The sequence below is a fragment of the Dipodomys merriami genome, unplaced genomic scaffold, assembly GCF_024711535.1.
Source record: "Dipodomys merriami isolate MVZ:Mamm:240054 unplaced genomic scaffold, mDipMer1.0.p SCAF_306, whole genome shotgun sequence".
Taxonomy (NCBI): domain Eukaryota; kingdom Metazoa; phylum Chordata; class Mammalia; order Rodentia; family Heteromyidae; genus Dipodomys; species Dipodomys merriami.
Window position 1 is genome coordinate 29,159 of NW_027204560.1, and position 25,617 is coordinate 54,775.

The 25,617-nt window shown below is 40.9% G+C and overlaps 1 protein-coding gene across 2 annotated transcripts in view; it reads right to left on the reverse strand.

The window, feature by feature from the left end:
• Positions 1 to 207: 207 nt before the first annotated feature.
• The window catches only part of Spata16 (spermatogenesis associated 16), a 239,033-nt gene continuing 213,623 nt past the window's right edge, over positions 208 to 25,617 (reverse strand). For both annotated transcript variants that reach the window (XM_070041296.1, XM_070041298.1), the window contains exons 9-11: positions 25,198 to 25,362; positions 22,208 to 22,291; positions 208 to 551 (exon numbers count right to left, since the gene is read on the reverse strand). In XM_070041296.1, coding sequence (XP_069897397.1) covers positions 429 to 551; positions 22,208 to 22,291; positions 25,198 to 25,362 — 372 coding nt within the window. In that variant the 3' untranslated portion in view covers positions 208 to 428. The remainder of the gene's footprint in view (positions 552 to 22,207; positions 22,292 to 25,197; positions 25,363 to 25,617) is intronic.

Consider the following 25,617-nt stretch of genomic DNA (forward strand, 5'->3'; position numbering starts at 1 on the left):
TCTATAAGGATCAAGCAACTACATTTTCTGCTTTGTGCTTCTAAATGTGCCTTCAGATCTTCATGTGGCATGTAAATAATTCCCAAGGAGTACTCTGGGACGTAAGATCTATACTACAGATATGCCATATGCTCTTGGGCAGACCCAGTATACCTTGGACAACTTATAAAGAACAAGGCAGGCAATAGAAGCAGAAATGGGTATTTTATGAGCTCTTTAACTAAACAAGACACATGTGAACAAGAGTCAAGTCAACTGGCTGAGAACATTTATTTCTGCCAGTCGAGATTAATGAAGGAGAGAATGTCTTTGCTAGAGATAAACCAGGGGGAGTGCCACCTCTTTCTTTGGTGATGGTCTTTGTTACCCAGCCATCACAGCTGGCCTCTTTCCTGGGATGTCTTGTAAGAATGCCGGCTCCCCGTAGACTAGTTTTGCTGTGCGGTTTGAAGTCGTTTCAGTTTTGTTTTTTGTCTTCGAGCATTTCTCAGTTTTTTAGTTTTTAAGAAACTGTCCTCTAATTGGTAGAGAAAATCTTCGATTCGTCCAACCTAGAAGAGATGAACAGATACAGAATAGCTGTTGTTTTCAGGGTTTTGGGATATTTTATTTAAAATCAAATGACTCAGGGGAAGTCCACATTAGAGCAGCAGTAGGCCAGACAGAAGCTCCACTGTTTCCCCTTGTTTTAGGAACAGGAAATGGATTAAGTAGGAGTGGGCTTTGTCACCAGCAAAATGGGATTTATCAGTGTCAGTACTAGGGCTTGAACTCAGGGGCCTGGGTGCTATCCCTGAGCTGTTTTGCTCAAGGCTGTTGCCCTACCACAGTGAGCCACAGCTCCACTTCTGGTTTTCTGTTGGTTAATTGAAGTTAAGAGTCTCAGGGCCTTTTCTGCCCTGACTGACTTTGAACAGTGAGCCTCAGATCTCAGCCTCCTGGGTAGCCACCAGTGCCTAGTTAGAACACATCAATTTTCTAAATAAAATAAAACCATCTTCTTTTGCAGAGAAAACCTACAATTATTCAATGGCAGTTTCTTGAGTGTATTGTATATTGTTTGTCGGAAAGAGACATGTTATAAAAATTTACATCAGTGGGAGTCAGTGGATATAATAATTCATACTTAACCCTGACTCCAAGACCTGCACATTATATTAGTCTAATATCTCTCACTATAGAGCCATTGTCATAAAGTTAGCTCAAAGCTTGAGGATTTGCTGTTCAAGGTATCATCTGCTTGAGATAAAAGCATTTAAAACTTCAATTTTCCAATTTTCCATCCCACTTACAAGCTGTTTATCATTCAGAGAAATACCCAAAAGATAACTCACATTGTCAAAATGATAATAATAGACAGTAGCACTCTTGGATATCCTACACTTAGGTCTATATAACAGGTGTTGAGATGACACCAAAACACCTTTGTGTGTGTGTGTGTGTGTGTGTGTGTGTGTGTGTGTGTGTGTGTGTGTGTGTGTGTACATGTCAGTCGTGGGGCTTGAACTCTGGGTTTGGATGCTGTCCTTCAGCTTTTGTGCTCAAATTTGGCACTCTACTACTTCAGTCATTCCTCTATTTCTGGCCTCTTGCTGGTTAATTGCAGACTTTCCTGCCCAGGCTGACTTTGATCCCTGATTCTCATATCTCAGCCTCTTGAATAGCTAGTATTACAGATGTGAGCGCCCAGTGCCCAGCTTGATAACCTTTTTCTTTTGCTGGTCCTGGGGCTGGTACAATGGGCCTGAGCGCTGTCCTTGAGCTTTTGTACTCAAGGCTAGTTGCTCTACCACTTGAACTACAGGTCTACTTCTGGCAGTTTTTGGTTAATTGGAAATAAGAGTCTCCCTGATTTTCCTGCCTCAGCTGATTTTGAACCAGGATCATTATGCCTCACTCTTCTGAGTAGCTAGGATTGCAGGTATGAACCAGTGGCACCCAGCTTGATAACTTTTTTAAAGTCAAAGCAAGTGAATTTGTATGAGACTGACATTGATGACATCATTGCATGAATCATCCAAACTTTCCTGACATGAAGTTGGTGCATTGTTCTGTGGGTTCTATATACTTATCTCATTTCACCAAACTTGTAAGAATTAACCCAGAGCAGCCAACATGAAACTGAAGGATGACACTTTACCATTGCTTTGATAGCTGAGCTTATGACTCATTCCTGTTGTGTGTGCTGGAAATGTGTCATTTAAATCAAAGCTCGTTACAGTGAGAATGTTTGCAATGAGCCCAAATGCAATTTGAAATTACAGCTCTAATGTGGCAAACATAACTTTCTTCAATGAGACAGAAAAACAATCATTTAAAAATATCCATTAAGTGGCTGCTGGTTTTAATAATAGCAACATTGACTAACTGGGTTGCTTTTCATTAACAAGATAACAGCTGTAACCCCAGTACTTTGGGAGGATGAGGCAAAAGGATTATGAGTTTAAGGTCAGTTTGGACGACAAAGTAAGATTCTATTTCAAAAAAAAAAAAAAAAGAAAAAGAAAAAAAGAAAAGCCAGGAGTCCATGGCTCATACACCTGTAATCCCAGCTACTCATCAGGAGGTTGAGATTTTAGGATAACAGTTAGAAACCAGCCTGGAGAAGAATGTCTGTAACACTCTTACCTTCAATTAACCATGAAAAGACCAGGAGGGCAGCTGTGGCTCAGTGCTAGAGGCTAGCCTTAAGCAAAAAAGCTCAGGGGCAGTGTCCAGGCCCTAAGGTCACATGCCTCTCCTCTCCCCCCCCAGAACTGGCATACAGACAGACAGACACATGAAACAGATGATCAAAAAATACTAAGGTATTTCAATAGAGGCCTGCTAGGTGAAAGCAGGAGGTCTATGAGCACGTCCTTCTGTCTGTCCATCTTGTGATAACCATGGAATAATCACTTTAAAATAGACATAGGATTGCATGTTTGCCTTAATATTCTTTGAATAGTCTCCTGAACCCTTCCAGGACCTATCCAGATGTGGGTGAGCTTGCTTCACTGGGGCCTCTAGCTCTGTCTGGAACCACCCGTGGCCTTTGTCATGGAGGACATCTCTCAGTTATTAGCGTTTGGCCATGCTTGTCTAGACCCAAAGCAGTGCCCTCTGAACACCTCTGGGTAACCGACTGTGAGTTGCTCATACATGTCACCCTAGCTACTCAAGAGACTGAGATCTGAAGATTTTGGTTTGAAGCCAGCCTAAATAGGAAAGTCCACGAGACTCATCTCCACTTAAGCACCCAAAAGACTCAAGTGGAACTTTGGCTCAAGTAGTTAGAGAGCCTGCCTGGAGTAAAAATGTCAGGCATAGCCCCTAGGCCCTGAGTTCAAACTCTAGTACAGGCATACACAAGAAAGTAGTTTTCCAGAAAGTTTTCTTTGTCTTTATAAACTAATTAACACTACCTCGATAACCTACCATTCTATTACAATTCTTCTTCTTCTTTTTTTTTTTTTTAGCTTTGAAACTGTGAAGCAAGCCAAAGGTAAAAAGGTGAGCCCATCCCTGTAACATCTGGAGGTTTAATGGACCCTAGGTGAAGAGTCAGAAGAAAAATTTGAATTTGGCTTTTGGCTTGGCTTATAGACTCCTTGCTGTGTGACCCAGGGAAGCCTCTTGGCCTTCTGAGTTTTAGTTTAGGCCAACATTTGGTATTAAAGAAGGTTGGCCTGCGTGATGTCCAGGGTCCTACCTAGTCAAAACATCCTATGACATGTATTCCCCTCAGATCCCATCCATCCAGGCCAGAGGATGGCGAGTGAGCACTCACACTTTCAAATCAGAGGCCATTCCTTCAGATGACACCATTAGATGAACTACCCAATACACAGTAAAGTCAGTCCATTTTAGCTTCTGTACTTACTGAAGTGTAGGAGATCTGCAGCATGTTTTTAGTGAAGCTGTTTTTTTTTTTTAGTCAAGAAAAGAAATAACATACTGATCGAAGAGAAAAATAGATTTGTAGAACTAAGAGCAGATTGCAAATGAAAGAAATGGCTATAAAGCCCTTAGGAAAAATAAAACACAAAGAAATACATGAAGTACGCAAGGGAGGAAAATGAGCTGGTTTTCAGATGAGAGGCATTGTTAGACTCTCTGCTTGCTTAACGGTGTCAGATAGGTAACTTGGTCATTTGGGGTCTAATATATCCATTTGCAAAATGGGCAGGTGACATTTTCTTAGCTATGTAAGTGCCATCACGGTGATAGGAACATGGGGTGGAGGAACTTGCCAGGAATGTGGGGATGCTGATAACTAAAGGGAACTGAGTGTCTCAGGCTCTGACATGCCGCATGGCTACTGATCCCAATTCCTATCATAAAGATATTGTCATCAATCAATTTCTTTAGAGTCTTTGAACTCAAACACCAATTGTTGTAAGTTCAAATTTGGATTAATATGGATCTGGTCCATATTACTTTAGAGATAGTATGTTATTTAGCATATTAATTTAGAGAAGATGACCTCCTAGTGTTTTAATATTTATTTATTAATTTATGTATTTATTTATGTGTTGGTATTGGGGTTTGAACTCTAGACTTGGCATGCTCACTTAGCTTCTTTTGCTCTACTGCTTGAGCCACAGCTCCTTGTCTGGCTTTTTACTAATTAAGTAGAGATGGATTTGTCTGTCTGGGCTGGCTTCTGTCCGGGCTGGCTTCTGTCTTGTCTCAGATCTCAGCCTCTGGAGTATCTAGGATTATAGGCAGGAGTCACCAGTGCCTGGCTTGGAATCCTAAAATCTTAATACCTCCTGCTGTTGCCCAGTACTTTAGAATGTAATTTATCTGTTATCTGGAGAGACGTTATCTTCAGATAGGACCTTTTACACAAGTAATCAAGTCAGGTTGAGCTCATTCTCATCCAAAGTGACTGGTATCTTAATTTAAAAGGGAAGATCTGGGGACTACTAAGGATGGAGGCAGAGGCTGGGCAGATGCTCCTAACAAGCCAAGGCACCATAAACACGGTCATCAAAGCACAGCAAGGGGAGGGAGGCATGAGATAGAATCTTCCTCAACCATCAGCAGGAGTCAACCCAGGAGATACTTTGATCTCAGCCTCCTACATCCAGAATCACCAGATAGTAAAATCCTGTCATTCAGGTGCTTTATCTATGTTCTATGAATGAGTCTAGCAAATGAGATAACAGGTCATAAAGTGAAGCAGAAGCTCACATTCCATATTTCTCCAACCTTGCACTTTTCTCACTGGGTGGAGGTCCCTGTTGGTTTGGACCCCCTTGCACAGACTTCGTGTTCACCTTGGAACTAGAGTGGTACAGCAATAATGACACAAGAACTCAGCCTCCAACATGAACGGATGGGGAAATTAACCTGAGTGAATTTACATTTGAGGCTTCCCATTAGATTTCATGGATGAAGTATATTCATATCACTTGTTTATTTGTCCATGCCTTGGGATTGATTTGTTTGTACAGGTGTGTGTGTGTGTGTGTGTGTGTGTGTGTGCATATGTGCATGTGTGTGCTGGTACTGGGGCATGAACTTAGGACCTCAAGCTCTCACTTGGCTTTTTCATTCAAGGCTGGTAATTTACTGCTTGAATCACAACTCCATTTCTGGCTTTTTGGTGGCTAATTGGAGATTAGAGTCTCTAATTTGTCTACCTGAACTGGATTTGAACTGCAGTCCTCTTGTCTCAGCCTCTTGAGTAGCTAGGGTTACAGACACGAACTACTCTAGCCTGGTGGATGGGTGATTCCCCCCACCCCTCTTAAAATATGGCTAAACAAAGAACATTTTGTTTTTAGGAGGAAGAAGGTTGAGCAATAAGATTCAAGCTCTTTGGAAGCAAGCACCAGGTTTATGAGATTTTAGGATGAGAGTGTGTGTCTTCAGTGATTAGCAGCTTGGACCCAAATCCTCTCAGCAAAACAAGACATTTCACTTCACCGAAGTGATTTGCTACCAGGAATTTCTGTGGTCTATTCCAGCTTAGTTTCCAGAACAAATGTTTTTAAATATTTATCATCCAGAATTACTTGAATTTTTAATTCTTATTAGAATTACAATTGTTTCCAAACAGGCTTGAAATTAATTTCTAAAATAAACTTAGTCTCTGAAACAGAGTTGTTTCTGCTATCAATGTAGCAGTTTGCTTTTAACTTTTCTTGGCTGGTATTCAAGCCGATAGACAAATCCTTATGTTTTTCTTTTCTCTTTTAATGGATTTGGTATATTGTATAACATGAAAATTTCAGGTACTTATTCCTGAAATGTTATAGAAGCATGCAAAAAATTTAAAATCTCCATGCCGAACTGTATTGTGAGCTTTCATTAAAAATGACCACTATTCCATTTTCAAGACAAGGCATTTGACCCTGAATGGAAAATTACTAGTAGCTTTTGTGTGTGATGACTTGTGGTTTTTCAGTCAACAGGACTGATTAGAAAGGGCTGGGCTAATCAGCCAGGAGAAGAATGGGCCCTAATAAAATGAGAAAATGAGCAGGTATTGTGTATGTTCTGGAAAGCACCTACCTGTCTTACCATACCACCACCACCACCACAACCACCACCACACACACACACACACACACACACACACACACACACACACACACACACACACACACACACACACACACACACACACACACAGATACACACACCCTTCCCCAGCCAAAGGGAGTAGAGACAGTCAAAAGCCTGCTTCTGAAATTCTACCAATCTCAACAGGAGAATATATTTGAATTACCCAATAGAAAGTAACGTAACTTCGGTGATGTCTGGGAGATAAAATGAACCCCGTAGTGCTCAGACCAATGAGTTGCTGAGAGAAGAGATACCCATGCTAGGTATATATAATTGCTTTTTATAATCTTGGGAGAGTGGCCTACCATCAAACAGAAACTTGGTCTTGCAAGACTGCCATTAAAGTCTCTCTTTTGCTGAAAAACAAAAAAAGCCCACCATGATAGCACTATTTATTATCTTTAGTGCAGAGTTTAAAAACTAACGTAAAATTTGTTATCAGGTCTTGGGAACTTCTGTGTTATGATTTCAATGTGTGTCCACCCCAAATCCTTGAGTTGAAATCCTCTTGAAGTGATAGAAGCAGAAGGTGGGGGCTTTAGAATCAGATGATCATTTTAGTGCTCTGTGTGTGTGTGTGTGTGTGTGTGTGTGTGTGTGTGTGTGTGTGTGTGTGTGTGTTTGTGCTGGTCTTGAGGCTTACACTCAGGGCCTGAGCTTTTCTGCTTAAGGCTGGCATTTGAGCCACAGCTCCACTTCTGGTTTTTTGGTGATTAATTGAAGACTATCCTGCTCAACTGGCTTGGAACCATGAGCCTCAGGTCTTGGCCTCCTGAGTAACTGAGATAATGGGAGTGAACCACTGGGACCTGGCTCAGGTTAGTATTCTTTAAAAAGGCCCACAGGGGCTTAGCTTCTTGTCTTTATTCTCCACCAGGAAAGGACATAGCAAGACGATGCCATCTTTGAACTGGAAATCTGGCCTTTCCTGGACATCAAATCTACCTGTACCATTATCACCCACACTTCTTAGCCTCCAGGACTATGAGAAATAAACTGTTTTGTTGTCCAATCTATGGAATTTTCTAATTCAGTTTGCAGCAGTTAAGGGTGCAATTTATTCTGAAGGTTTGTGTGAATTATCGTATCAAGCTTTTGATTCTGAGGTAATTGTAGATTTACATGCATGAGAAAGCAGAAACACAGGAATAGCCAATACAGCTTTCTATCCATAGTGACATCTTACAAAACTATAGAAATCCATAGGCAAGATATTGGGATGGATACATCCATTGACACCATAAAGAACAGTCCCGCCACCACAACGATCTTTCATTTGCCTGTTTTCTCTTGGTCCTGCTCTACCTTTCGAACCATGCCTTATCTCTATTTCAGATATTTGTCTTGTTATTTGTACACACATGTTTAGAGTTGCTTTGTCCTTTTTATAGGATTATGGAATAATCCTATCTCTATCTTATAAATTCTCTTTGTTTTGATATTGGCCATTACTTTTTCCCTTTTATTCCTTATTTGGTGTTTCTTTTTGTATCCATGGCTATCTTTGCCATGTCATTCTATCTGAAGTAAATCTCTAGGTGTTGCTTTCTTTGACTCTAACAAGCATCTGAGAGAATCAACTTATAAGAGAAAAGGTTTATTTAGCCTCACTATTCAGTGCATGATTCATTGGCCCTGATAGTTTGGGGTCTGTAGTGTGGTAGTACATCATGGTGGGGGCATATGCTAAAAATCCTCATGTAATTGTCAGGAAACAGTACAGAAAGAGGAAGGGGCCGGTGTCCTAATATCTCATTAAAGGACAAGCTCCCAATGACCAGAGATCTCTCATTAGAACCTACCTTTCAGAGGTCCTACTATGTTTCTAGGGACCATACCCTTTACCACATAAACATTTTGTAGACATTCCAGATCCAAATTATGGCACAGCATAGAGTTGGGACATATTTAGAAATCAATTTTTTGCCAATCTCTGCCTTCTAATTGGTATAGTTAAGTCATTTAAATTTAATATAATAATTGATTTGTTAGAGCTGAATCCTCTATTTTGTATTTTTATTTTCTTTGGTTTTCATTTAGGGTTTGTTCTCCCTACCTTCCTGTGACACTTATGCACTTTTTTAGGATTACATTTTTATTTATCCAGGGTGTTTCTGGTGAAGCTTTTTATACCGCTGTAGGTATATACATACCTTGTCATACACAGCCCATTGAAATCATTTTATATTTGGTTGATGTACAAGATTATTACATGCTTTAAGGTCTCTTGATTCTACCGAATTTATAATATTCTTTCCTCTCTATCTATTCCTTCCTTCCTTCCTTCCTTCTTTCTTTCTTTCTTTCTTTCTTTCTTTCTTTCTTTCTTTCTTTCTTTCTTTCTTTCTTTCTTCGTCTCTTTCTTCCTTTCTTTCTTTCTTTTTTTTATTTTGGTGCTGGTACTGTGGCTTGAATTTATGGCCTGAGTACTTACTGTCTCTGAGTTTATTTTCTTCTCAAGGCTAGTGCTCTACTACTCGAGCCACAGCTCTATTTCTAGCTTTTGGTGTTAGAGATAAGAGTCCCACAGACTTCCTTGCCTCAGCTGACTTTGAACTTAAATCTTCAGATCTTAGTCTCCTGAGTAGTAAGGTTTACAAGCATGAGCTACTGGTGCCTGGCATGAATTTATAATAGTCTTAAATATTTTCTTTATGTACAATTAAAACCACAGTATAGAAAGTTATTTTTCTTGCTTGCACCATGAAATATAATGAAGAGAAGCACAGTTTATTGTTCTTTCTCCTAGTTTTTTCTTGCACTGTTAGTTTTTTTTTTTGATATTTTGAGGTCTTCTTTTATTGTTCTTTTTCCTATTTAGTGAATTTTCTTTAACTGTGTTATTTTAGGGTAGATCTGCTACCAACAAATTCTCTTAGCTTTTCTTCACCTGAGAATGTCTTGATTTTCTTTTCATTCCTAAAAGATATTTCCACTGGGTCTAGCACTCAGAGTTGAAAGTTCTTTTCTTAGAGTACTTGAAAAATATTGTGCCACTTGCTTTTGGTCTCTTCCCTTTCTTTTAGAAGAGCTGCTGTCACTTGAACTGTTTTTCTTGTTAGGAATGCCTCAACTCTCTCTACTATTTTCAAGATTCTTTATCTCAGAACTTGGACTCTGGTGTAGCTCATGGAAATTTTCCTTGGAATTTTTCCTGCTTAGAATTCATTCAACTACTCAAAATGATAGTTTTATTTAAAAAAAATTTTTTTTGGGGGGTCCAGTCGTGGGGCCTGAACTCTGGGCCTGGATGCTGTCCCTCAGCTCTTCAGCTCAAGGCTAGCACTCTACCACTTGAGCCACAGCGCCACTTCTGGCTTTTTTCTTTTTGCTTATGTGGTGCTGAGGAATCGAACCCAGGGCCTCAGGCATGCAAGGCAAGCGCTCTACCACTGAGCCACCTTCCCAGCCCTCAAAAATGATAGTTTTATATCTTTTGTTATATTGGGGAAGATTTCTTTATTTCTTTAAGTACTTTTCCAGTCCTACCCACTTTTGCTTTCTATCCAAAACTCCAATGACATAATCAGATTTGTTGTTAGATTCCACCCCTTCCTAGTCCCAGAGGCTCTGCTTATTTTTCTCCCAGCCTACTTCCTTTATGGTTCAGGTCAGTAATTTCTATTGTTCTATCTTCATTTTGATGACTCTTTTCGCTATCACCACCTCCATTCTGCTGTTGAGCCCAGGTTTTTTTTGTGTGTGTGTGTGCTGGTCCTGGGGCTTGAACTCAGGGCCTGGGCACTGTCCTTGAGCTAACTTGCTTATTTGCTCAAGGCTAGTGTTAACAACTTGAGCCACAGTTCCCCTTCTGGCTTTTTTGGTAGTTAATTAAGGTTAAGAGTCGCACTGACTTTCCTGACTGACAGGGTTGGCTTAGAACCATGATTTTCAGATCTCAGCTTCCTGAGTAGCTAGGATTAGTGCCTTGCTTTATCTTTTTATTTATAAGAATTAGAATGAATTGTAAAATATACTGTATAAAACATACCCAGCAAAATGTTGGGCTATTGAACAAGACACTTCCTATAATTTAAAAGAAACCACTTGTAGCATGAACTGCAAATGTACTCTTCCAGTCAAAATACATTTGAGATTATATGTTCTTCTCCCATGTCCCTGATCAATACTACACATGTGTGTGTGTGTGGGGGGGGGGGTTCTAAGCTGTTTTCATGAAGTTCTGAAGTCATTAAAGGGGCAGAAATAACCTATCGAAGCAAATTAGCCAGAAACTGGTGGCTCACACCTGCAATCCTAGCTACTCAGGAGGTGGAGATGTGAGTATCTCAGCTCAAATTTCCCAGGCAGGAAATTCTATGAGACTTTCATCTCCAATTAACCATAAAAATACGCTGGTAGTAGAGTTCTGGCTCAATTGAGCCTTGAGCTAAAAAGCTAAGGGATAGCACCCAGGCCCTTGAGTTCAAGCCACAGTGCATGCGTGCACGTGCTCGCACGCGCATGCGCGCGCGCGCACACACACACACACACGAGAGCTTCATATGATATTTCCTGAAAGGAATAAATCTGAGGGGAGGCAATAGAGCAGTATGATTCAGGGAAGAACTGTGGGTGTTGAGGTTCAAGTCTGGTCAGGCATCTGGGACCCACTAGCAGTGATTAGGGATAAAGCTTCAGAGGGCATCAGCAGGTTGTGATTCAGGGTGAGATGCCTTCCACAGCCTCTGATATCTCTGCTCACTTACTACCACAAAGACTTGAAAATTGTATCACTGGCTTCTCCTAGAATCTGAGCTTGGGAGAAGCAGTGTTCTTGGTGCTTACTGACTTATGCATTTGCTTAATATAAATGCTCTTGCTAATTACTACTAATAGAGCTTATGATTCAAACAAGTCTGGTTCAAGACCAAACCCTGATACTACAAGCTTGGGTTTGCTTCCTGGTTAATTCTCAAGAGCTCTCTCTCCTCATCTTTCAAAGGAGAGAGAGAGAGAGAGAGAGAGAGAGAGAGAGAGAGAGAGAGAGAGAGGGAGAGAAGAAGGGAGGGAGAGGGAGAGAGAAAGAGGAGAGGGTGGGGGAGGGAGCAATAACAATCACTGATAATATTTGTCATCATCATTCACTTATTCATCTGCAATAAATTTCTCTATGGCTTGTTCTTTTTCTGATAGTTCATCCAAAGCAAGCTCCAGACAGGCTTGATAATTTGTTGGATAACAGTGTTTTATTAGGTCCACAGGTATGATGGCGGATTAGCTTTTTTGTCTGCACCTTGATAAACCCCTGCTTAAAAATGGCTAAGCGCCTGGATCCCTGCTCCCTAGATGAGGGTATTGCTGAGATTTGACTTCTGTTGCAGAAATTTCTTGCCAAATCATCAAGGTTTTAGAAGACACTGTTGTCAGCTAAGAAAGGAGGAAAAGTGGTGCTCCTGGTTTTAGAGGCCTTGTACAGGTGGGAAAGGAGTGATAAGCAAATGCTGATACAGGAAATGTTTAATAAATATTACAGTTTAGATCTTGAATGGTTCCCTAAAAGCATATGTGGTGAAGCTTTGGTCCCATCCTGGTGACATTATTATTATTTTACTTTATTTTTTGAATCCTTAAGTAGTTCTACAAAGGTCTCAGTTCAACATGTCAGTCTGTGAATACAATGCCTCATGCTCAATGCCAATATTTTGGGAGCTGGTGGAACCCCTTAGGTTCCCTTGGGTGGGCATGAGATCATTGGAGGTGTGACCTTGTGGCCCCTGTTTCTCTCTTTCTTTCCTAGCAACCATAAGGTACACTGATGTCCTCTGCCATACACTCCTACCATAAAAAGTCACTGTGCCACCAGTAGACAAGAGCCAAGCCACCGCAGACTAAATCTCTTGAAACTGTGGGCGAAAATGCACTTCCTTCCCTTATTAATTTGATTAGCCTCCTGTATTTTTGTCAAAAGGATGGGAAATTGGTGGTATAAACAAATCACCTCAATCCTTTGATCTTTCTAGTCAAAGGAGGAAGAGATTGGTTTAGGTGCTCTGAAATTCACCACTTAGATTTAAACCACTGCACTGAGGTCAGGAGATGGCTGGCATGATGCTCTTGGATTTCTCCACTCTCTAGAGTGGCCTTGGCTTTGCTGCTAAGAAGGAAGCCCTCCTCTTCTTAGCATTTGACCAGGATTTGACCAGTTTTTCAGGACTTTGGTAGAGGCTTCTTCACTAGAGGGACTAGCTTGGATACCCACTGATCAGTCCAGGCACAATTTATCCTAAGAGTTACAATGACTTATCCCAAACACCTGGCCTTGTTCAGCTCTTTGGGCCTCATCTCTCTTCCTGTCTGTCCTTAGCACATTTTCTTCCCTCCCAGCCTGGTCATTTCCATTTCCCTCCTCCATCCACATCACACCCTGGGCAGAGCTGCTCTGGCGGTGCCTGGAGCTCACACTGTAAAGGAATTTGGGGATATGCAAATGAGGAAGCTCATAACCAGAAGCTGCAAGCTTCACAATGAAATTGTAATAAATCTGTGGAGACTCCTTAAAGAGCAAGACACACAGGAAAAGCCTGATTGCCGGAGGAAAAAAGTACTTTGCAAATGAGCTATAGGCCGCTGAATCTTTGAAAAGACAGCAGTCCACACCAAAGTACTAACCCAAGCCCCTAGTACTCAGCCCAAATGAGTGGACCGTGAAGGATAGTACTGTGTATGCAATCTGGTTCCGAAGAGTTTCTGGAAGGATTCAGGTTTGAATGCTGATGTGGAAAGTAAATAAAAGGTCCTGATTTGCTCTTTTATGTTTGTGTTCTCCTGTTGGGTGATTTGTCACCCTAGAGTTTCTCCAGTGACGTAGAATTCTTTCACACTTTCATTGAAAAAGCCAGTTAGTGTGCCAATGAATGTTTCTGTATGGTAACATGAGTTTGACTTATACCTGAAGATTTTGGGATAAAATAGGAACATGAAAGCTGGGCGCCGGTGGCTCATGCCTGTAATCCTAGCTACTGAGGAGGCTGAGATCTGAGGATCATGGTTCTAAGCCAGCCCGGGCAGGAAAGTCCATAAGACTCTTATCTCCAATAAACCACTAGAAAAACTGGAAGTGGAGCTGTGGTTCAAGAGGTAGAGCGCTGGCCTTGAGCTGAAGAGCTGAGGGATAGAGCCCAAGCCCAGAGTTCAAGCCTTACGACCGACCAAAAAAAAAAAAAAAAAAGGAACATGAAAAGGTAAACAATTTTCAGCCAGGTGCCAGTGGCTCACAACTGTCACTCAGGATGCTGAGATCTGTTGGTTGTGGTTAGAAGTCTGCTCAGGCAGGAAACTCCATGAGGGTCTTTCTCTTTTCTCCAATTAACCATCCAAAACCAGGAACTGGAGCTGTGGCTCAAGTGGTAGAGTGCTAGCTTTGAACATAAAAGCTTAGGGACAGCTCCAGGACTGGTGCATGCTTGCACGCACGAGTGCATGCACACACATACACACACACACACACACACATACACACACATACACATGGTGGAGTCATTGATTTTTTTTGATGGATTTCTACTACTGGATGAAAATTTAATGCAGCAATTTCATGAGCATTTGCAGGTCTATGATTCCATGTTAGGGCATTCCTCTCCTTGCTTTTAAAATATCAAAATTTAGTTTTTCTTTCTAGCCTCAAAGCCGTGACCCAGAGGCAGAGCAAAACAAAACAGATCTTTTATCTTCAATCTGGTTCAGTTCCAATGTTTTCCATGATATTTAAGCTTTGTAAATGAAGGGCGAGTTTCCTCTGAGTTGTGGACCATGTTGCATAAATGTCTGGTTCTTGGAGAGAAGAAATAGGTGTTCTGATGTAACAGTTGGCATCCATTTTTAAGACCTCTTTTTCCTTTCTCCTACTTCTTCTGTTTCCTTTCTTTTTCTTTTTTTGGTCAGTCTTGGAACTTGAACTCAGGGCTTAGATGATGTATCTGAGCTTTTTCACTCAAGGCTAATAGTCTACCACTTTGAGCCATAGCACCACTTCCTGCTTTCTGATGGTTAATTGGAGATAAGCCCAGACTGGCTTTGAATCACAATTCTCAGATCTAGCCTCCTATGTGGGATTAGAGTCCTCCTCCTCCTCCTCCTCTTCCTCTTCTTTTTTCTCTCCATCTCCTCCTCCTTCTTTTTTCTTCTTCCTCTTCTTATTAAAAAAATGATCTTTAAGCTGGGTGCTGGTGGCTCATCCTGTATCCTATCTATTCAGGAGCCTGAGATGTGGAGATCATGGTTTGAGGCCAGACTGGGCAGGAAAGTCCATGAAACTCTCATTTCTAATTAATACCAAAAGAAGCCAGAAGTCAAGCCGTGGCTCAAGTAGTAGAACATCATAAAAACAAAAACAAACACAAAACTCAAAGCCAGTTTTTTTCCTTGAGCAAAACCAACCAACCAACAAACAACAATTCCCCAGGCCCTGAGTTCAGGCTCAGGACACACACACACACACACACACACACACACACACACACACACACACACACACACACACACACACACACACACACACACACACACACACACTACCTTTAAGTAGTTGTACAAAGGGATTTCAATTCAACATGTCAGTTTATGAGTTCAGTGAATGTTTGTCAATGTCACTTTTTCATTCTCTCCTTCTCTCTCTCAACCCTATCCACGCCCTCAATTTGTCTAGTTCCATTTTCACATATGTACATTGACTGTTATAACTGTATTTGCCCACCTTTCTCCTCTCCATTCAAGATCTCCCCCCCCCTTTTTTTTTTGCCAGTCATGGGGCCTGGGCTCTGGGCCTGAGCGCTGTCCCTCAGTTCTTCAGCTCAAGGCTAGCACTCTACCATTTGAGCCACAGCACCACTTCTGGCTTTTTCTGCTTATGTGGTGCTGAGGAATCAAACCCAGGGCCTCATGCATGCAAAGCAAGCACTCTACCACTGAGCCACCTTCCCAGCCCCAAGATTCCTTTTTCTATTTGCCTTCAGGCCTGGTTCAGAGAACTTCAGTACTAGCCAAGATTCAGAGGGTGTAAGTAACACAAAATCACAGAGCCTGCCAGGGAGCTGGAGGGGGCACATTGTGTTACTCAGATGGCAGCAGAGTTTACAGTCAGAGATTTGCAGATTAGGTTTATTTAAGGTGGGAAACAATGGGACAAAGAAGAGTAATTCTATAGAAGTAGGTCACAAGAACAGATAAAATAGAAACACCCTTAATGACCTGCTGGCTCAGATGGGAAGAACTTAATATTTGAGCTCTGAAGACAAACTAGGCTAGTTTGTGACAAACTAGGCTAGTTTGTGGCAAACTCCACTTGGCTTGGAGGCCCTCTTCATTCTTTATGGGCCTCAGATTTGAATGTTCAGCCATCATTCAACAAGGATCATCAATCAGGCATGGAAGCACAAATGCCGAGCTTCTATTAAGAAATGCTTGATAAAAAATGTACTCATTATCTTGCTCATGTAATTGTAACCCCTCCGTATGGTATTTTCACAATAAAAATAAAAAAAAAGAAAGAGAACAGGTTCTAAAGTCAGATTGAGTCCTGGCTCCATCATTTACTTGTCTGTGTGACTTCGGACTTCAGCTAAACCTCTCTCTCTGTCTCTCTCTGTCTCTCTCTCTCTCTGTCTCTTTCTCTGTTTAACCTGATGGGATAGGTAAGTTGGTCTATATTAAAGTGAATAAGAAAATATCACATTATAGAAACTCAGTAAACATTAACTCTTATTTTTCTCTTTTGATGGTCTAGCTTTCAGAAGATACATTCATTCAGAGCTGGGAAAGGCCTTAGAATCTTCGAGTGTAATATGGCAATTTTACAAATGAGAAAACTGAGGTTCAGAGAAAGCAAGTGGCTTCTGACCAGCTGTGTGACAGGCCTAATTTGTCTCTCAATTATGAGTTCAGAGTGTATGTGTTTGCTTCTTGCAATACAAGCCTCTCTCTAAATAAGCCTTTCCCTTCCGAAGAGAAATAGGAATTTCACCATTCTCACTACATTACCATTTGGTTTAAGAATCAAGCCACAGTTATTACTCTCCTGAATCATTGCAATAATCCTCTAACTAATCTCCCTGCCCCTCCTTGCCCCTTCAACCTGTCCTCACCCTAGTAGTTTATAGTGTGTTTGGCTTGTGCAAAGACTACGCCTCTGTCACTTCATCTCTTGTCACTGATTTTTGTTGTTGGTGTTTATTTGTGAGGAGGACACAACTGGAGCTTGAACTCAGGACCTGTCTGTGGTCTTTAGGTTTTTTCATACTTCTATTTCTGGATCTTCTGGTGGTGTTTTGTAGATAAGAGTTTCACAGACATTCCTGTCCAGGCTGGCATTGAACCGTGATTCTCAGAGTAGCTAAGATTACAGCATGAGCCACTGGCATCTAGCTCTTTACTCTTCTATATTCTGTTCCACTCACCCTGCCCTGCTTGATGCCTTTGCAAATGCAGGACACTCTTGAAGTTCTATATTTGCCATGTCCTTTATTTAGAAGGTATCTAAACCGGATATTGGCGTGAGGTCCCTCCTCATGTGACACTTGCGTTTTCTCACCATGCTACATTAATTGGCAGACAGCACATCTGTATTTCTTTAGGTGGTTTACTGTGTGCTTGGGTAGGAGGCAGACGATATGGGAACACGGCTTTTGTTCATGTTACATCTCCAAAGTCGAGGATGGTGTCTGGCAAAGTATAGGTGCCCAGAACATTTTAGATGAAGGCACAATCAACAAGACCTGTAGAATATTCCAGTGGTATCTTTTTTTCCAGATATTTTTGTTCTAGAAAAAACTAAGTAGAGTGTGATATTTTTAATGAAATATATTGTGGCTTTCCAACACAAGCAAATATATCTTTTTTTGGGGCCATAATTTGCCTATTTTTGTATCGGCCTAGCTAATCTTGAGTAAATGACTATAAAAAATATTGCAAAGCCACACAAAAGTCACTACCACTTTCTCAACTCTGTAAATGAAGACATTTTAATTCTGGTTAATCAAGAAAAACACAGCTGTTTCTTTCTCTTTCTTTCCGGATTCTTAGAGAAACTTCACAGAAGACAGAAATGTAGACAGGCAGTCGGTCAGCTTTCGTGAATCAGATTTCATCCTGAACGTCTTTTTTTTTTTTTTTCTGTGGACTACTTACAGAGTAGATCACAGAAAGTCAGGTTAGGTAATGGGGACTCTTAACTACAGACCCCTTAACTGCATGGCACCAGGAGCTTCTGCTATAATTCTGCTGCTCCAGATGAAAATTTCCAGTGTTTTCATTAGGTGTAACAGCTGTTTTTATTACAGAGCACAGATCTCAGAGGTGGTGATTCTAGTACCTACTTTCAGTGAGCTTAGAATGCAACATAACTTGTACAATTAGTTTTTTTTTTTCTTAAAAAAATACATATATATTCCCCATTTTCCCCAACATACAAATTAACTCTGTAGTAGTAAAAGGAAATTACTTAATGCTACCGCACAGTCTGAAAGTGATAGGATCATGTTTTGTAGAGTCACATTAGCCAAATTAAAAGCCTTTGGGGAAAAATTTGGCACTCTGTTTCTTTCCCATTCACATCTTCCTAAAGACCTCTGAAGAGTTTCCATTTAGAAAGCTATGAGCATTACCAGGGCTTTTAATTTGAAGAGACTGGATGTTCTGAGAGTTACTGTAGACACCCCTGGTTGGGTGAAGAGGCCTGGGCTGTGCTGAATCCTAGAAGCCTAAGGGGCCTTGACTTTACCATCCTCTGGATGTCTGCTTTCCTCAAGTTATGTTTCCCAGCCTGAGACACCGATCCATTCTTCTGCTATATCACCTCTCCAAGATGGCTGTCATCATCTCAGTCCACTGGCGAATGCACATAGCACATTTTCTTTTTCTTGACAGTGGGATTTATTCTTCCAACCCTTTGAATCTAGCTAGTCTGGTTGATGACTGCTTTGGTCAACAGAATACATTAGAAATGGCCCACACCAGTTCTGAGACTAGCTTTTTTTTTTTAAATTTTATTTTATTTTATTTGAGAACATACTGTACAGAGGGGCTACAATTACAAAGGAGATGAATGATTTCTCCTTCCTTTCTATTGTGAAATAGTGCTTCATGAGACCCATCAGCAATGCAATTTGAAACCTCATTCAGAGAGGTCATAATTAGGCAATCCAGTCACAGGTCTCAGTTCATGGTATCTGTGAGTCAGCCATCTTGGAGGGTAGATTAGTTTAGCCTTCAGAGGATTCCAGGCATTCCATAGAAACGTCAAGAACCACTGATGGAAAAATCTGGCCAAACTATAGATACCAGAGGTAATATTAAAATGTTGCTTCTGGGCTGGGAAGGTGGCTCAGTGGTAGAGCGCTTGCCTTGCAGGCCTGAGGCCCTGGGTTTGATTCCTCAGCACCACATAAGCAAAAAGAAAAAAGCCGGAAGTGGTGCTGTGGCTCAAGTGGTAGAGCGCTAGCCTTGAGCTGAAGAGCTGAGGGACAGCGCCCAGGTCCAGAGTTCAGGTCCCACGACCGGACCTCCCCCCCCCAAAAAATATTGCTTCCAACCAAAGCATTTACAATGAAATATGCTTCCAACCAAAGCATTTACAATGATTACATGGCCATAGATAACTAAAGTAAGGGACAATAGGCTAAGTGCTTCTAGGAACATTGCACCAATTACACAGGCTGAGAGTCAGGTGGAGTAAGTAGCTATTTGTGGGGTGTTGACAGATGTCCATCTCTCTTCTTCCACCTTTTCTGGCTGGTTCCCATTACTTAATAATTGGCCTGCTGCTCTCATGTCACTTAGATTTTTAAATATAAATATTTACTATACAAATGCAAATACTTCCAGGAAGGATGAGGCCATCTTTTTCTCTATAGTACCAGGTAGTGACTATTTCAGCATTTGTGAGCCGTTGTAAGTGGTTATAATAATTACTAAACTGGGCCAAGTTCATCCAGACAACATGTAAGTGAGTGGCATGGCTGTATCAGTAAAAGTTATTTGTCAAAGCAGGTGCTGGATATGACCAGCAGATTGTGGCTTGCTGCCTTCTGTTCCAAACAGAGCTTAGAGCTTCGGCTCTTAAGAGTCTACAGTTTTATCATTCCAACTTCTTCTATAGCCAACAAATAGATTTGATTCATTGCTTGATGGATTTGCTTGATGGCTAGCTCAAATCCCTTCTGTTGCTCTTTCTTGGGTCTGTGCGTTTCTCTTCCTATGTTTGAAATATTCACCAAGTTCTCTGCTCCCAATCTCTTTCTCAGTGATGTTACCACTCAAATAATTTCACTCAACACCACTGGTCAGTGATGAAGAAATCGTTATAGTCCACTCAGTCTCTCTGACACCCCCCCTTTCAATTTGTATTAGAAATTCCCAGCATTTTATCTCCTCTGAAGTATCTTGCCAGCCCTTATGCTCAATGCAATTTGGTGTCAATTATGACGGAGCCTCTCTATTGAAGCCCACCTTTCTGTGGTCAGCTGTTATGCTGGGTTGGCCCTCTGTAAGTTCCATTTCTACTTTGCCAACCCTTGGTTTTTGTCAACAGAGGAGAAAGAAAAGACTTCCTCTATTCTCTCTGCTTCCTGTTTATTTCTGTCTGTTGGGAGGTGCCAGCAAGCTTCTCTACAGAAAACCTACTTCAATACAGAAACATACATTGTTTTCTGCGGTAGGGGCCAAAGCCAGCTTTCCTAAAAGTTACAGAACACATCCATGGGGCCGTTCTTCCCCTCAGTTCCCACCCCACCAGTGGCTTAGTGCTCTCCATGGAGATCTGTGTCCCAGCCACGTAACTCCTCCTCTAAGTGCAGAGATCCCAGGGGCAGCGGAGCTTTGGCTCTAAGAGTCTACAGTTTTTGTCATTCCAACTTCTTGCTTGATATTTGTGTTCCTTGAATGCAGCCACCGTAACTGTTTTTTTTATTCCTTCACATTTGTAGTACCTAATTAACAATGCCATTGTTAGTTACCCATTCTTTATATTCAATTTTCATTCCAATATCTGGTGTGGCTTCTGCCTCCTGGCTGCTCTCTCTAAAAGAGTTTATATTCTTAGCCAGAAGCTGCACCTGTGACAATTTCCCTCCTACTAAATGGTACCAGCAAACCTCTCCCTATCCCTTGCCTCATTGCCTGAGCAAATATCTTGGCATCAGTCTTCACTTTGTTTTCTTGCCTCCCATGTCCCCCCAATGAACAAGGTGACAAGCTGTGTGTCTTCTTGTATAGTTCTGATAGTTGTCTGCATCTGTCTTCTGTGCCACCCCTCTGGAGCAAGATCACATTTTCCCTGGACAATCATTGCCCCGTATTTCTGTAGCCCTTCAACCTGCTTGTGCCACAGTGCTAAAACTGTCTCAAAAACCATTTTGATAAACATCCTGAGAAATATTCTAAACCCTTAACTCACTTCAAAAGTCTTTCTGATTTGACTTCTCTTGCCTTTGTACTTAGAAAAATCCTCTTTTTTTTTTTTTTGGTCAGTTTTCTATGTGCCATACTTTCTGTACATTCTTGGTGTATAGACTGTTTTCTTTGTTTGGAAATCTCTCCCTTCATGTGAATAACTACCCCAAATCCTTTAAGTGTTGTATAAATATCATGTTCTCAGAGATGGCTTTGCTGATCTCCTAGACCAGGCTATTCTTTTCCAGTCTGTTTCCATAGGTCACTGAGCATCTGGCTTTCACTGTCATACTCAGTAAACAGTTCAGTGGATGTCCAGATGGCATGGCCCTTGCTTACATCCATGGCTGTGCCTGTCATTCCCAGCACAGGATCCCAAACACCTAAGGTCCTTTCTAGCACAACAGACATTCAACATTGATTTGCTGAGTTCTGTTGATTTGGGCTTTCTGAGTTGTTTGGGAAGTTGCATGCTCCTGTGGGTACACGAGAGTCCTTCAGGCTGCCCTTGTCTCTTTCGGTGAATCCTTCTTTGCTCTGTTCCTCTCATATATCCCAGTTCTTGTAGTAAGAAGAGGCTGATGGAAAGTATAGATCTGATTTTAACTACATTTTGCTGGAGACCCATCAATGCTGATGCTTATGTTTCCAGAGGGTCCCTGAGAGTCATGCAAGTTGCCCAAGTGTTTGAAGCCATGGAATTCTCATTGTTAAACTCCAGTGACCAATGAGGTGATGCTCCTGCAACCACCACACCCTCTTCCTCCACACCCATTTGACGGTTCCTTTGTCTTTCACTGAAATGTTGTCATCAGTCCTCAAGTGTCAAAAATGGGGGAGGGAGTTGGGGAAATGGGCTAAAATGCAGGTGAAAGCCTTACAGGGGATCATTCCAAATAACGAAGAAATGAATTATTTCAACACAATATGAGAGTGATCATGAGGAAGAACGGAGAAAGCATACGACCGCAGTCTGTTGGAAAGGAAGCAGACCTGAGGGGAGGAGATGAAATACATCCATATTTGATTTGGTTACACTGTCAGGGAGGGAGGGAGGGAGAGAAAGAAGGAGGGGGAAGAGAGAGATAAAGAGGGGGGAAGAGGGAGACTGCATTTACTTAAAGACAAGAAATCAGAAAGACAACACAAACATTTTTCTTTACATCTTCTAAACAGATTTGACCCAGGTGGACATTTGTCTTTGAGAATATTATGCCTTTGTTTGTTTGTTTGTTTGTTTGTTTCCTGGTACTCAAAGTTTTACCTTTTGGATTGTATTCCAGACACGCTCCTCATCGCTCTTCTTTCCTTCAAGGGTATCCATGGCGTCCGCCATTAGTGACTGCAGCTGTGGCACCAAGATAAAAATGATCACTGTGGAATTCACGCAGAAATAACTTCCCTAAACACACAGATTAAAACCTAATTAAAAAATCATTTGTACGCTGATGATTTTATGACTCATTTTCTCCCCCTACCACGAATGCTGCCACCTCATCCTTGCTTCAGTCATTACCGAAGACATAAAAATATTGAAACAATGTGAAGATTCTTCCTGCAAATTTGTAGACAATGTATAGGTTTTAATGTAGTAAGTGTGAATGTTTGGTGGAAAGAAAAAACACACAACAGACTTGGACTGTAAAGAATGAAGGCAGTAGTTAATTCTCTCAGGAAATGGCATGTCGTACATGAACGCGTTTTAATGTTTTCTCCTGAGGCTAATGTATCATAATTTCAGACATCATGTAAAAACTCACCAGAGGACAATACTAAAATTGCACTGTTTTATTGCCTCTTAAAGAACCTAGCTCGGTTAAATTCTTTTACTATTGTTGGTTAAAAATTTGCAATAACCAAGTTGTTTTTTATTTTTTTAAGTTTTGGATTCTGTTGAAAGGCAAGCTTTAACCATGCTGCACTTTGCTCCTCCATCCCCAAAACCACTTGAAATATTCCAACAGAAAACTCCCCTATAAGCTGATTTTGGTGGTGTACGCCTGGAGTTCCAGCACTGGGAAGGGCGGGAATCTCAAGTTCAAGAGCAGCCTGGGCCACAGGTTATCTCAAGACAAAATCAAAACAAAACAAAACAAAACAAAAAAAAAAAACCAACAAAAAACCAAGCTGTGTATAGGTTGGCTCACACCTGTAATCCTAGCTAATCAGGAGGCTGAGATCTGAGAGTGACAGTTTAAAGCCAGCCCTGGCGGTGAAATATAGGGAGACTCTTTTCTCCAATTAATAAGCAAAAACATGGAAAAAACAGGGAGGTGTTGCTCCATTGGTAGAGTACCAGCCTTGAGCAAAAAAGTTAAAGTAGAACTTGATGCTGAGTTCAAAGCCCAGTATTGGTACTAAACCACCCCACCCCCAAAATAAAAACCCCAACACACACACACACACACACACACACACACACACACACACACACACTAAAAGGAAACAATCCAACATACTTGAAGCTGCATCAAGTCCTGTGACATTGAAAGACTATTTTTTTTAATGAAAGAACAAAATGAGCATTAAATGGTATAAACTCTTGGATCATGTCTTTGATTAGGTACAGTGGAGCTTTGTTAGGAAGGCAGACAGATGTTACTCAAACACCTTTAGTTGAGCAGTCATGGTGTGTACAGCACTGTATGAGCTATTAACAGAATTGCTTTAGGTTAACCCATCCTTGAAAGTTGGAATATAAACTCTATTAGTTAAGATGATGAAATCTTGAAAGGTAACATGCTTCTAAAATATTTGGCTTACAATGTACCTCCCTTTATATATTTTTATACCTTTTTTGTTTTATACCCCTCTTTATATCTTTTTTGGTATTTTTATGGTAGGTATATAAATTATGAAAATATCCCATAAAATCTCATTTTCCCAAACTTTTAGATGCTAAAAAATTGTGCATTTGGTAGGGATAGCAGTGATACAGTTTTGTGTTCTTTGTGTGAATTGTGAAAAATAAGTATTTCCACCGATGTGTGGTTAAGCAGAATTAAGCACAGAGAACTCCCTTATATTTTTCAATTTGATCTTAAATGTGCTTTTCAGGAAGACTGGATCAACATTTTGCTGATCTTCTGAATTAACATTTTCTTTGCTTTCTCTTATCTCAGAAGAGCATTAGTTATCTTAAATTGGCTATGAGAGTTCTCTGAAAACAATATTCCTGAATACCTCATGAACACAGAATAAACAGCCTCTTAGAAGGTGTTCCCCCGTTCATAACTGTAAGGGTTTAGGAAATATTATTGCCAGTGTTGACTCAGTAATTCTTTGATTAATGGACATATGTCACCATTTTCATCATGAGTATGCACAGATTTATTATTTGGCTAGGCAGACCATTTCACCTGCTTCCTCTGAATAGCAGTATTTAACAAACTTTCAACAGGTTTAGATGAACATTATAAATGCTGGAAGCTCATTTCCTGATTACATATATATCTTTAAAATGTAGGGAGGGTTCCTTGGGTTATCTGAAAATTACAGGTAATTGGTCTAGGCTATTTTCATCCTTGCTGTGTGAATTCAATTCAGGTCTATAATGAGTTTTAGCTACTCTCAATAATAGCTTTGAAGTAAAGATCCTTTCCTTACCACACATGAGCATCTCCACATAGAGTATATTTTACCTTTCCTTCAATTGACAGCACCTTGTTCAACAATTGTTTTTCAAATGAGATGCTATAATTTCTACTATTTATTATGACTATAGCACACACACTGGTTTGAAGATTGTTTCTACCACCTATTCCTTTAGTTTCCGAATAGGTTTGCATAAGGTCAGAAATGTCTGGCTTTCTGAGTAAGTTCAGCTTTAAACAAACCCAAACCCTACTAGCTATTTTAACTAACCCACACCCGCCAAATAACACTTCATTTAAGTGTCTAAGTGTGTATGTGTCAGCATTGCTGATGTATATGGTACAACTAAAGATGAATAAAAGAATGTGAATATATGAATAATTAGTCCATCTCTGTCATTTTCTCTCTCTCTCTCTCTCTCTCTCTTTCAGTTATTGCTAGATTAAAAGGGAGCTGGTCGACGTGAGCAAGAATAACCAGACACACCCCTGCATATCCTAGTTTCTTCCTTAGGGTTCTTTATGATGGGTGGAATTTCATGATGGCTGGAATTTGCTTTCAGACTCTATTCTCACAGTTCAGTTCTTTTATCAGACCTTATCACTCTTCTGCTGGCTCCCATCCTGTACAAGCCTTAAACAAAAGAGAACAAATACTTACCAGGTCTGCCTCCTGTTGACTGATGTCCTGCAGATAGGGAATGGTGGCTAGCTCCGCCATGGCTTGGTTCGTCACCTGGGACTGCTCTTTTACCCTCTGCAGCTGGCTCAGGAGGCTGGCATAGTGCAGCTTCTCCATCACGCCGGGGCACCCGCAGCAGCTCCCCTGCCCTCGCAGGAGGGACAGGAAGAGAAAGGACATGTTTGAAAATGAGACCACAGAAACAGACCTCTCCCTGGGGACTGAAGTCGGGGCTTGGTATTATCTATTTACATATTTTGAAGCAAAAGTATTTAGGACAAGTAAGTGTTTCTTGCTTCCATTTTAGAAAATGTTCTATTTGTTTCTGTCAAGTAGGTAAATGCACGTTAAAGGGAGTCCCTTTTGCAGGACTGTTGAGATGGGTTTGCTGGTTGCTCT